The sequence below is a fragment of the Mustela lutreola genome, chromosome 7 (genome assembly GCF_030435805.1).
Source record: "Mustela lutreola isolate mMusLut2 chromosome 7, mMusLut2.pri, whole genome shotgun sequence".
NCBI classification, from domain to species: Eukaryota; Metazoa; Chordata; class Mammalia; order Carnivora; family Mustelidae; genus Mustela; species Mustela lutreola.
Genome location: NC_081296.1, coordinates 90,916,262 through 90,930,437, shown reverse-complemented (window position 1 = coordinate 90,930,437; position 14,176 = coordinate 90,916,262). Strand labels below are relative to the sequence as shown.

General features: G+C 38.2%; 1 protein-coding gene across 2 annotated transcripts in view; it reads left to right on the top strand.

Moving 5' to 3' along the window:
- LOC131836466 (uncharacterized) overlaps positions 1-8,490 on the top strand; it is a 32,067-nt gene extending 23,577 nt beyond the window's left edge. For both annotated transcript variants that reach the window (XM_059181908.1, XM_059181909.1), the window contains exons 6-8: positions 2,532-2,638; positions 6,262-6,352; positions 8,141-8,490. In XM_059181908.1, the coding sequence (XP_059037891.1) occupies positions 2,532-2,638; positions 6,262-6,352; positions 8,141-8,257 (315 nt within the window). In that variant the 3' untranslated portion in view covers positions 8,258-8,490. The remainder of the gene's footprint in view (positions 1-2,531; positions 2,639-6,261; positions 6,353-8,140) is intronic.
- Positions 8,491-14,176: the final 5,686 nt, after the last annotated feature.

The window sequence follows — 14,176 nt, the reverse complement described above, 5'->3', positions numbered from 1 at the left end:
AGCGCACTCTTTCATCCCCATCATCTGTTTCACCCACTCCCCCACCCACCTCCCCTCTGGTAACCATCAGTTTGTTCTCTCCAGCCAAGAGTCTGTTTCTTGGTTTGTCTCTCTCTACTTTTTTTTTATATTTCTCTCCTTTGCTTGTTTTGTTTCTTAAATTCCACTCATAAATAAATATGGATGAAATCATAGGTGTTTGTCTTTCTCTGATTGGTTTATTTCACTTAACATTATACACTCTAGCTCTATTCATGTCATTGCAAATGGCAAGATTTCATTCTTTTTTATGGCTAAATATCCCTGGATGGATGGATGGATGGATGGATGGATAGATAGAGAGATAGATAGATAGAGGTACCACATCTATATTCATTCATTTGTTGAAGGACCCTTGGGCTGCTTCCGTAATTTGGCTATTGTAAATAATGCTTCAGTAAATACCGGGGTGCATGTATCCCTTTCAATTAGTGTTTTTTGTATTTTGGGGATAAATACCCAGTAGTGCAATTGCTGGATATAGAGTCATTCTGTTTTTTAGCTTTTTGAGGAACCTCCCTACTGTTCCACAGCGGCTGCACCAGTTTGCATTCCCACCAGCAGTGCAAGAGGGTTCCTTTTTCTCTACATCCCCATCAACACTTGTTTCCTGTGATTTTGTTTTTAGCCATTCTCATCGGTGTGAAATGATAGATACCTCATTGTAGTCTCGATTTGCATTTCCCTGATGATGAGTGATGTTGATCATCTTCTCATGTGTCTGTTGACTGTGTGTCTTGTTCGGAGGAATGTCTGTTCATGTCTTCTGCCCATTTTTAAATTGGATTATTTGGGGTTTTGGTGTTGAGATGTGCAAGTTCTTTATATATTTTGGATACCGACCCTTCATCACATCGGTCATTTGCAGATATCATCTCTCATTCAGGAGGTTGTCTTTTAGTTGGGTTGATTGTTGCCTTTGCTGTGCAGAAGCTTTTTATTTTTATATAGTCCCCATAGTTTACTTTTGATTTTGTTTCCCTTGCTTCAGGGAACCTATTTAGAAAGATGTTGTTGTGGCCAATGTGAGAGAAATTATTGTCTGTGATCTCTTCCAGGATTTTAACGGTTTCAGGTCTCATATTTAGGTCTTTACTCCCTTTTGAGTTTATTTCCATTCATCCTGTGAGAAAGTGGTTCAGTTTCATTCTTTTGCTTGTGGCTGATCAGTTTTCCCAGAGCCATTTGTTAAAGAGACTGTCTTTTTCCTGTTGCATATTCTTGCCTCTTTTCTCAAAGATTAATTGACTGTATAATTGTGGGCTTTTTTTTTTTTTTTTTTTTTTTTTTTTTAGTTTTCTGTTCTATTCCATTGATCTGTGGATCTGTTTTTATGCCAGTACCATACTGCTTTGATGACTACAGCTTTGTAATCTAAATTGAAATCTGAAATTGTGATGCCTCCGGTTTTGTTTCTCTTTTTTAAGATTACTTCATCTATTTGGAATCTTCTATGGTTCCATACAAATTTTAGGATTGGCTTTTTCTAGTTCTGTGAAAAATGCAGTTGGTATTTTGATAGGGATTGCATTAAATCTGTACATTGGTTTGGGTAGTGTAGACTTTGTTACAATATCTGTTATTCCAGGCCATGAGCATGAGATGTCTTTCCATTTCATTGTGTCATCTTCAGTTTCTTACATCAGTGTTTTATACTTTTTTTTTTAAAGATTTTATTTATTTATTTGACAGACAGAGATCACAAGTAGGCAGAGAGGCAGGGAGAGAGAGAGAGAGAGGAGGAGGAAGCAGGCTCCCTGCTGAGCAGAGAGCCTGATGCGCCGCTGGATCCCAGGACCCTGGGATCATGACCAGAGTCGAAGGCAGAGGTTTTAACCCACTGAGCCACCCAGACGCCCCAGTGTTTTATACTTTTGAGAGTACAGATCTTTCACCTCTTTGGCTAAGTTTATTCGTAGGTATTTTGTTGTTTTGGGTGTGAAGCATATAATTTTTAAGTAAATTGTTTCATTTGCTTCTTTGGATAAATGAATCAAGTAAATTTTAGACGAAAAGTCAGACAAAGCCAATAGAAATATTGTATTAACATTTTATAATATATAAATTACTTTTATAGATTTGATATGATCCCATTGGATTCTGTGCATCAGGACAGATACTATTCCATTTTACTCATGAGGACACCGACTGCCTAAGTGTACAGACTCAGTTGATGATAGAGCCAGAGTTTGAATCTAGGGCCTTTGTCTCTTACAATTAATCATATAGTCATAGTGGAAAAAGCTCTGAACTAGGGATCGAAATACTGTAATTATATGACTATGTAAATAAATCTATCTAAAACAAATTTTCACAAGTTTATGGTTTTTAATTAGATACTAAGTATTTCCCACAGGTGATACTATTAAATATACTGTTCTTTCTCCCATTGTAATTATGGCTAACTTCTCATAGTGCCTCGTGTCATTGAACCTATAACTATATCTTCTGTGGTTATCTTTGTTTTCTCAAGGGAACTTACTCTTCTTTAGGTGCTTCATGCGGACATCTGTACCCAGGGTTCACTTCTGCAAAATGCTGATGTTATTATCATGAATAATGTCTTCGAATATTTTCTTGATGAGGCAGAACAGGCCAGGTATGTTATTTATGCAAGCAAAAAGGCTGTTAAAATATGTTCAGCAAAGTATGAAAAGGGATTAGTGGAGTGCCTGGCTGGTTCAGTTGGTAAAGCATGTGACTTGATCTTGGGGTCGTGAGTATAAGTCCCACATTGGGTATAGAGATTACTAAATATCTTTGTTTTTAGAAAAGGGATTGGTAAAGTAGAAATATTTTCATATTTAACTTTTTAAAAACAGCCTCAACAAGATTATGTTAATAAGGAAATGTATTACGCATAAAACAAAAATAAACTTTGTCTAACTTTGTAAAATATTACATCTAATGGGGGGTACATATTAAATGATATCATGACCCAAGCATTTGCTTAGCAATCAGGGATGCAATAAGATAACCATTCCTGATAGGCATTTATACTTACTCTTTTCTGTCTCCATTTTAGTTTTTTTGAAAAAATATGTCATATGCTATCCTATCACAAAATTTTGGGAAATAATTTCTATAAGTGATAGAAGATATAAGAATATTAACCAAAATAGTGATTAGCTGTCAAACTTTATTTTTAAGGCGGTAATTGTAGGTTCCTAAAACTCTTTAGTTCCTAAAACTATTTCTTTCCAGGGAATAGAAAAGTTAGCATATCTGTGATCTTTTTTTTTTTTACTTCTCTGCCACAGTTTGATGCTCAGGACCAGTCAGTCCCTCTAATTAGAAAATTCCTGTGGTCCATAGTCTGAGACATTGATTTTCTAGCTAGTTAGGAATCCTGACTTTTTTTTTTTTAAACATAATGATATATGTCTAGTTGAAGGAAAACTCCCTTTCCATACATACGAAATGGAATTACACAAATGTTTGGCCTAGTGCATCAGTAAGGTTTATACTGCAGAAAAATAAAAAGACATATAATTATAGACCATAAATAGTTAATACAAAGTGAAATCCTGAATGGCGAAACCCTCTTTATCCTGCCACCCTTTTACCTTCTATGTTCTCCCCTGCCCCCAACTCTGTCTCAAACACATACACACACATGCCATACCCATTACTAGTAGGTTAAGGTTACCATGAAATTAACAGCTTAAATATTTTAAAAAGAAACTAGTTCAAGGGGCGCCTGGGTGACTCACTGGGTTAGAACCTCTGCCTTCGGCTCAGGTCATGATCCCAGAGTCCTGGGATAGAGCCCTGCATCAGGCTCTCTGCTCAGCGGGGAGCCTACTCCCCCCTCTCTCTCTCTGCTTCCTCTCTGCCTACTTGTGATCTCTGTCAAATAAATAAAATTTTTTTTTAAATCTTAAAAAAAAAGAAACTAGTTAGAAAGAAAGCTAATCACATAATCAAAGCTCAGCCAGAATAGGTGACAATTTTTGGTCACAGGCTGAAGACCAAAAACACAACATGAGCAAAGTTGTCTTAATCATAGCCCTCTTTAAGCTTAATTTCCAGTGGACAAAGTATGATTAGCTTTTCACCTTTTTAAGTTAATGACCAGTAGCCAAAACATTACATAATTTTTGGAGAATGAAGTATTACCAGGTTTATGTTGTGTAAGAAGTTAAAAGAGAAAAACACCTTAAAGGCTTTGGAGTTTTCATTACAGAACGATTTTGACTGCTGAAGAATGATAAAAGCCCCTGGTGAACTTGGCACCAGAAATACTGAATGTTTGGGTTGTTTTAAAAGCTTTCTTGGTACATTCATTCACATGCTCTACATTGTTCAGTGACTAGGTATTGGCCACGTGTGTTAGTCATTTCTCCTAAATTAGTCTAGTGCAATGAATTTGAAATATAGGTAGGTTATAGCCATGAATGACAGTATAGAGGAGAATGTTTAGGAGACCCAGTAAAGCATTCTGACATTGGAATCATTATCATTTACATACGTTAAATCTGTATTGTACTGAATGAAAAAGAATGATGCTACCGCATATAGCCTCTAAGGATTTGTCTTAATGAGAATCTGGGACAAGTAGAATGACACTGCTATAGGAGTTAGTATATAAGAGAAAACAGAAATATATCCTAAAAATAGGACACATGTACTCAGGAAAGACTCATGCTTCCGAGTCCTATCTCATTGAAGAGTAACACCCCCGATTTGTTGAGTAATTGTTGGTTTCAAAGGTGCCTCCGTGCGTTTCCTGAGCATGTGAAGCACCTAGAGCTGCCAGAAGGACAGCTTGCCAGAAGCAGCAAGCGCTATTCGGAGAGTCATGGCCAACCACGCCAATTTAGTCAGCTTCTTCATTCTTATTAAATAAACTTCTGAAATACGTTATTTTTAAGGAACCACATCAAAACAATAGCTCTAGCCCACACACAGTGACTATTATCAAGCACTGCTGCATGATTTTAGATCTAGCCTGAGGAAGAACATTTGTTATCATTTTGCCTAATGAACTCCAGAATACTAAACCTAATAACCATTGCTGTAACGGAAAGAAATGCGCTGCTCACCTGTCTGTTGCAAGGGCTGCTCATCTCTGCTTTGCTTGCCCATTGCCCGCCAGTAGTAGGGGTTACTCTCAACACTCACACACGTAGAGAAAGCCAGCTCGTGTCTGCACGGAATTAGAGCTGGGCAGGTGCTGTCCTGTGGTACGTGTAAACACACGTGGCATTTCATCATGCTTTCAACCTGGCTGGTCCCACTCAACTCCGCTGTTGCCATGTTGCCCAAAAGTCTTCCCATTAAATTTTTTTGACAACCAGGGGTGCCTGGGTGGCTCAGTGGGTTAAAGCCTCTGCCTTTGGCTCAGGTCATGATCCCAGGGTCCTGAGATCAAGCCCTGCATCAGGCTCTCTGCTGAACAGGGAGCCTGCTTCCTCCTCTCTCTGCCTGCTTCTCTGCCTACTTGTGATCTCTGTCAAATACATAATAAATAAAATCTTCAAAAAAAAATTTTTTTGGACAATGGAATAAAGTACAATTTCACTCTTGGTGTTATTTTAAAAGATGTAATCTACATATCATGCTCTATTGTTAGTCTTTGCTTGGCTTCTGGTTTCTGGGGCCTTTCTACACTACTCTTCCCCATCTGTACCTCTTAGCCCTTCTCCATTCCACAGAACCAGTTTTGACACATTATCAAGAGTTTAAGGAGCACCTGGGTGGCTCAGTCAGTTAAGCTTCTGACTCCTGGTTTCAGTTCAGGTCATGATCTCAGGGTTATGAGATCAAACTCCACGTTGGTCTGTGCTCTGGGCTTTGAGCCTGCTTGGGATTCTCTCCCCTACCATGTGCTCTCTCTCTCTCTCTCTCTCTTTCTCTCTCTCTCTCAACCAAAAGAAATCAAAAGAGTTAAAGGGTTTTAACTGCTGACCCAGCTTTGACTTGTGTATTGGTTCTGAAAACTGAGTTTTGGCCTTAACAGTACCTCGTAGTAACACAAATCCTCATCTTGTTAAATCTCTTCAGTGTTGTAACATCACAATTTTGCCAACATCCCCTTCAGAAACTGAAGAACTTGTCAGTTTCTAATATGTTGCTACAGTCCTATTTCTTGCAGGCAAACATTTTGCCCATCTGGATTTCTGGGTATTGCCTGTGCTGCACTTTCTCTTGTGATCTTCATTTTTTAAAAGTGTTCAGTGTCTGGTAAAACATAAAATATTAATTTTTAATATTTTGCAGAGCCTGGGAACATATCAGCCATAATGTAAGGAAACAAGGATCATTATTAGTAACAGTACCAAGTCTTGAAGATTCTCTGTCAGGCCTTCAGGTATGTAAACCTCTTTCCGAGAATTTTTCTTTTAAGATTTTATCTATTTATTAGAGAGAGACTGCACACATGAGAGAGTGATGGGGGGAGGCATGAGGGCAGTGGGAGAGGGAGAAGCAGAGCCCACTGAGCAGGGAGCCTGATGCAGGGCTCGATCCCAGGACCCTGGGATCATGACCTGAGCTGAAGGCAGAAGCTTAAGTGACTGAGACACCCAGGACGCCCTATCCCAGCATTTTTATTGTCAAAACTTTTCCCCTACTTTCTTCTGATAGCTCTTACTATATCCTAGAGATGTTCTGTCTGAAGAAAGAAAGAGCAGTAACTTAGAGCCTAAGAACTGGTTTGTGGTTTGTTCGTTGGCCCCAAGAGCTCTGAAATTGTAATTCCTATCTTGATAGAGAGTCCTTTGCTGCTCCAACCAGTTTTTCCAACTGGGGTCTTACAGTTTTAGGTTAACAAATGCTACTAAATGTTTGCAAGAGGCTTAGAACACCCACATCATAACTTTCCCCTTAAAACAAAAGGAACAGGAATTCCTGGGTGGGTCAGTCAGTTAAGCATCTGCTTTCGGCTCAGGTCACAATCCCAGGGTCCTGGGATCAAGCCCTGCACTGGGCTCCCTGCTCGGAGGGAAGCCTGCTTCTCCCTTTCCCACTCCCCCTGCTTATGTTCCCTCTCTTGCTCTCTCTGTCTCTATCAGATAAATAAATAAAATCTTTAAAAAAAAAAAAAAAAAACTGAGCCATCAATAACACTTTCTTTTTTTTTTTTTTTTTTTAAAAACATTTTATTTATTTATTTGACAGACAGAGATCACAAGTAGGCAGAGAGGCAGGCAGAGAGAGAAGAGGAAGCAGGCTCCCTACAGAGCAGAGAGCCCGACATGGGACTTGATCCCAGGACCCTGGGATCTTGACCTGAGCTGAAGACAGAGGCTTTTAACCACTGAGCCACCCAGGCGCCCTCAATAACACTTTCTTAAGAAATTTTTGTCAATCCAAATTATAAAAGTAATTCATGTTTGTAATAACAAGGGAAATAATCTTGAGATATATAAAGAAAGATGTTAATCTCCCCATCCCCTCCACTTAAGTGTTGTCCAGGAGAGACCCATCTCATGTGTGGTATAATCCTACCATACTTCTCATGCTTATAAAAATATGTCTTTTAAAATATATGGTCTCCAAGGGGCACCTGGGTGGCTCAGTCAGTTAAGGAGCTGACTCCTTTTTTTTTTTTTTTTTTAAGATTTAATTTATTTATTTGACAGAGATCACAAGTAGGCAGAGAGGCAGGCAGAGAGAGAGAGAAAGGAGGAAGCAGGCTCCCTGCGAAGGAGAGAGCAGGCAATGTAAGGGAAGGGCCTGATGAAGGTTCTAGAGGGAGAGTAGCCCCTCTCATGCGACCCCTTAACACCATCACTGTGTATGTATGAACAGTTTGCTCTGTTCTCTGTGTATTCTTTGTTGTTTTAGTCTTTTATTGTTTAAACCTAATGATAATTATTAAACTAGTTACGTTAAAACAATTACTCTGTTCTGTATTTTCTTTATTCTTTCAAATTCCAAAATCACAGTAAATTAAAAGCTGAATCCACAGACCTACCATGTAGTACAACAAAGAATTGTTCATGTGACACCATGTAAACTTAGTCCTCCTTATTGTAAAAAAAAAAAAAAAATTCTGTCATCTTCAGTGACTTAGTTCATCATGATTTCTTGAAGTTCCAGAGAACAGGATGATTCTGCATTTTTCATGTATGTTTATCATCTTTTTTCCTTCCAGATTAATATACAGTTATCTTCCTGGGTTGAAGAGGTACCACTGAACTACAACGTATACCCAGAAAACCATATTGACAGAGAAGCTCTTGAACAAATTCATTTGTATAAGATTCTCTAACGTCAAAATAGTCCTACCTCAATGTAGTGGTTTGTTGAGTATATTACAAATTAATAAAAAAGAAACATCACCCTGATACTCTAACACATATTTCTAGACTTTATATGTATGTTTACATATTTGTAAATAGTCTTATGGGTATATATACACACACATAGTTGTGTATAGACACATAGTTGTGTCCATATACAACTTTGATTTCTGTGATAATTTAATTAAAATATTTATCTGAATATTTTTGGTTTTCCTGTTTCTTTTATCTTGCTAAAAACAAATACATGTTTCTTCAGTCACTGACTTTGTATACCAATTCCAGATATGACAAAAAAGATTAGAAGGTGTTTCCATCATAAGAAAAGGGTAGAAGGGAAGGCAGGTACTTTATATCCCATTTATTAGATCTCTGTTCTGTAAGATTCCTTGTACGCCACTTTATGTGAGGAGGCTAGCCCAAGGACAAAATAAGAAAATAATTGCTGTTGCTAGGAAAAACCAAAACTAGAAAGATAGCCTCCAAAATATAAGTAGAGATTTTTATCTAGGTGGAGCAATTAATTACTGGTCATTTTTTTTTCCTTTTCCGTGTTTTTCTTTATTTTCCATTTTTTTTCTGTGAGGAATGTATTTCTTTTGAAATCAGGAAAAGCAAAGTTGTTGTTGTTGTTGTTGTTTTAAGAATATAGTGGAACATCAAAAGAACACCTAACTGGTTCTAGTAATCTCATATTTAATATTATCTTTATATTACCTTTTTAAACTAATCTACATTTCAGAATTGTGGGACTTTTTGGAAATCTATGTTTTGGGGGTTTTTTGTTTTTTGTTTTTTTTTTTTCAATTAGAGAGCAGTGGAGAGAAGCAGAGGCAAAGCGCGAGAGAGAATCTCAGGTAGACTCCCACAGAGGGCAGAGCCCCACATGGGGTTTGAGCTCACAAACCTGAGATCAGGACCTGAGCTGAAATCAAGAGGCAAAGGCCAGGGCCACCTGGGTGGCTCAGTGGGTTAAGGCCTCTGCCTTCGGCTCAGGTCATGATCCCGGGGTCCTGGGATCGAGCCCCCCACATTGGGCTCTCTGCTTAGCGGGGAGCCTGCTTCCTCCTTTCTCTCTGCCTGCCTCTCTGCCTACGTGTGATCTCTGTCTGTCAAATAAATAAAATATTTAAAAAAAAAAAAAGAAAAGAGATGAAGGCCCAACCAACTGAGCCTCTGGAAATCTGTTTATGGAATTTTTGTTTTGTTTTGCAAGATTTTTTTTTTTTAAGATTTTATTTATTTATTTATTTGACAGAGATCACAGGTAGGCAGAGAGGCAGACGGAGAGAGAGGAGGGAAGCAGGCTCCCCACCAAGCAGAGAGCCTGATGCAAGACTTGATCCCAGGACCCTGAGATCATGATCTGAGCCAAAGGCAGAGGCTTTAACCTACTGAGCCACCCAGGCACCCCATATTTTTAGAGATTCTATTCGTTTATTTGACAAAGAGAGACACAGCAAGAGGAAACGGGCCAGGGGAGAGAGAGAAGCAGGACTCTGCTGAGCAGGAGCCCAACCAGGGCTCTGTGTCAGGACCCTGGCATCACGACCTGAGCTGAAGGCAGACATTTAGCGACTGAGCCACCCAGGCTATGTTTTTAAAGGGATTTATCAAGTATACTTTTTGTCATCACCTGCTTATGAGAACTTGCCACGTAGTCAATTTAAACTTTTCTGGAGGTGTGAGGGAGGGGCAGAGGGAGAGAGAGAATCTTAAGCAGCCCGCATACCCAGCGTGGAGCTGACAGGGCTCAATCTCAAAACCCCAAGATCATGACTTGAGTTGAAATCAAGATTTGGACACTTAACCAACTAAGCCACACAGGCACCCCATTGTTTTTTGTTTTGTTTTAAAGAAGTTATTGGTCGGGACACCTACCCAGGTGGTTGGTTGGACCTCAGTTGGTTGGACGACTGCCTTCGGCTCAGGTCATGATCCCGGAGTCCCGGAATCGAGTCCCGCATCGGGCTCCCAGCTCCATGGGGAGTCTGCTTCTCCCTCTGACCCTCTCCTCGCTCATGCTCTCTCTCACTGTCTCTCTCTCTCAAATAAATAAATTAAAAAAAAAAAAGATTAAAAAAAAAGTTATTGGTCAATAACTAAATAAAATGCTAAAAATAAAAAGTTTGGAACTTGGGACACTTGGATGGCTCAGTCAGTTAAACGTCTGCCTTCCACTCAGGTCATTATCCCAGGGTCCTGGGATTCAGTCCAGCATTGGGCTCCTTGCTCAGTGGGGAGCCTGCTTCTCCCTCTGCCTGCCTCTCTCCCTGCTTGTGTGTTCTCTCTCTCTCTCTGACAAAATCTTTTGAAATCTTTTTTAAAAAGTTTAGAACTTTTACTGTTGTTATTAATAAGCCTCATTTATAGTATCTAGTATAATACTGAATATTAGGATAAATGCTCGAATTCCAATAATTTTTTATTCACACAGGCATTACTTATTCCTGCTAACCCATTAAACATTTTTACCATGCTAGTCACCCAAGAAAGTAAAGTAGAGTTAGGAAGTTACTGTCAACTCTGGCATCTCAGTAACAGGTGGATGTTTCTAGGAGGCTGTGCAGACTTTCTGAAATTAAAGAGATTCCTAGAAGTGGAGAAAAATTAATTGAAAATATTTGAAAATATTTCAATACTTAAAATACTTGTAGCTGTTATTCATATGATTGTTTTATACATAATTAAATGTATTGGCTTATTGTAATAACATTTAGGCACTTAAATTTCAAATACAACAAACTATTAACTGTAGCATATATGTAAGATACAAATAGTAATCATCCATGAAAAAAAATAAGTTTATTAATAATATGGCATATAATTACAAGCAGAACATTTATTGAATTTTGTCTGATGGCGCACCTATTCTTAAGAAACTATATTTCCTAAACTCTGATACCCAGTTGCCCTAGTTTATTTGAATGTTCCTCAGAAGCGTGAATCTCTAAAGCATAATGGGCTGCTGTGGCCCTGGGTGAATGCCAGAACTCCCATTCTGGAATGCCCTGGACGGGACAGAAGGAGAGAGAACACTAGCAGTACTCTGGACAAGGAAGGGACAAGTCTATCTGTAAATCTGGTTTCATATCATTCAGCCCCTAATTTGTAAAACAAAAATAAGTATGCATTCAGTTATCCATAGTGGAATATACTCAACAGCACAGATTATCAGTCATTTCCATAAATGTGTGCAAAACGTTACATAAAAAATTGACAATTCTTTAATTTGTGTAGGGTTTTTTTGTAACCTCTACATCCAACATGGGCCTTAAACTCATGACCCCAAGATCAAAAGTCACATATTCTGCCAACTGGGCCAGCCAGGCATCCTGATGATTATTTACTGTTGTCACAGCTATGATTTTAGACATGTTAAAATAAACTATGTGTCTTTAGTTGAAGGAGTGGAAAAAAGGTATAAACAGGTATGAAATAGGAAATAGTGGAAATTATTCTGTGTAATCTTTAAACATTTAACAGTTTTTAATAAATGCCTGAGGCAAATATTAGAACTATAGGATATTGAGAAGAACTTCTTCTACTAGTATTAATGTTCTGTTTGTGGAATTCTTGAACTTTTAAATGTGTATATATTCATCTAGAGACAATTATTGTCACTAAAAAGACTAGTTTCTTGGGGAGAATTTCTCATGTATGAAGTTTATGCTGCTCACAGTTTGTCATTCCTTAGCCTCAGCCTCCCTCTCTCCCCCTCCAGTGTCTGTGACGTGTATCTCAGAAGGCTTAGGAGGAAGAGTAATGGAGTAAGACATTTTTGTATTTTAGCAGCCAATATCTGTGAAAAATAAAAATATTTTTTCATATGGCTTTACTGGTGCTCAGACAACTCAAAACATTAAGATTACATTAGATGTCCAAATTATCTAGCTCGTTAGCTGATAAAATACATGACAAATTTGGTGAAAGAGTAAAATTGGTAGAAAACAGAAAATAAAATTTTATTTTAGATTTTTTTCTGCTAATGTTCCTTTAAAATTACTGAATTTCATAGAGCTTCTCCAAGTTTGATCACCGTGTTCCTTCACCTAACCTCCAATTCCCTTTACTAAAAGCAGATACCCTCAAGGTCCTAACCAGGTCCTATTTTGGGATACCACAGCTTAAACACTCCAGAATTTCATGACAACTTCATTATTAGTAGTCATTATAAGGTATTTTCTATTGATGGTGAATTCCACAGCCATGCGACTATTCATTACATGAACTAATCACACAAGCATGTGTTAAGCGTCCACAGTGTATCTAGCCCTCTGCCAGCCTCACTTGGCTCTACCATGAAAGAACTCACACTCTAAGGATGGAGAAGAATGACGCCTTAAGTTTAGATACAGGGTAAGGAAAGATGTTCCTGGTGAAGGGGAAAGCATGTGCAGAGGCAGAGAATAGTGAGTATTATGACTAGGGCCCAGGGTAGGAAGGATTACATGAGGATCATGAAGGGAATGGATGCCAGATCAGGAAGGGCATGGTATCCCAAGCAAAGGAGATCACATTTTATTCTGAGTCAAGGTGAGTCATTACAAGATTTTAAGCAACATATTGATAGGGTCAAAATAAAATTATAGAAGCCATATGGTGGCCCAGTGACTCTAGGGATGTAGGGAAAAGAAAGGAGTCAAGAGGTATGTATCTGGGAGGGCTCAGCACTTTGTTAGGAAGTAAATAAATCCAGAATTAAAGAGTGTTTTAAAATTACATTTATGGAGATACCTAAGAAAATCAATGTGTCCTTACAGCAAATAATTACTAACTCAAAAGATAATAGCAAGGACCCTACTGAATACAGTCTTATGTACTATCTGTATAAGAAATAATTAGATACTAAGTATATGACCAAAAAAGAATGCTGGGAGGCAAAAACTAAGACAATAACTTGATAGGAAGCTGCCAAGGGTGAAACACGCATGCGTGCGTGCACACACACAGACACAGACACACACACACAGAGTAAACAAGGATATTAACATTGAAGAGAAGGATTTGGCTGGGGCATAAAATTCCAAACATTCATCATGTAAATAAATGAAGAATCTAGCTAGGAAAAGAACAAAAACAAAAAAACGAGTTTCAGTGGGGTCATGCAAGCACAGTAAAAGATTTCTCCTTGTCAGAGGAACTCAATTCTGGGACACAATATTAATTAAACAGGCATTGTTTGGCAGCTGTCCACTTCCCTAGACTTGTCCAGATGCCTAAAGCAACTCAACCACTTAGTAGTTTACCCACTTGTCAATTAAGTTAGGTAATGTTTTTGGACTGTGAGTTTCACAGGAGTATTATGTACATTAACTGAATAACTAAATAACTAAATACCTTGAAATATAAAAGCACATAAATAGAATACAAATTGAAATTAATTTAATTTTTTTTTTAGATTTAACTTATTTATTTGACAAAGAGCACAAGCAGGGGGAGCGGCAGGAAGAGGGAGAAGCAGGCTCCCTGCTAAGAAAGGAGCCCAATGTGGGGGCTCCATCCTAAGACCCCAGGATCATGACCTGAACTGAAGGCAGACGCTTAAACAACTGAACCACCAAGGTGCTCCTCGAAATTGGTTTTAGTCTCTCTCTACAAAGATGTGTCCCAAGAAAATTGATAGATATGATAATCATAATTGTATCAAGGATTCTCATTTCAACTTAGTTTTTGACAACAATAATAATTATCAGTTGTTAAATTCTCCAAAACTTCTTATTTTCCCAAATTTCTACTTTCTTTGAGGGAGTGAGGGAAAGAAAAATATGCCCAAGATAACCTAGGAATAAATTGAATATGGAATAATAAAACCATGATCCTCTAGGCTACGAAAAAAATGTATAAAAAATCTGAATCTAATGGCAGGAAAAGATCACAGGCTATGA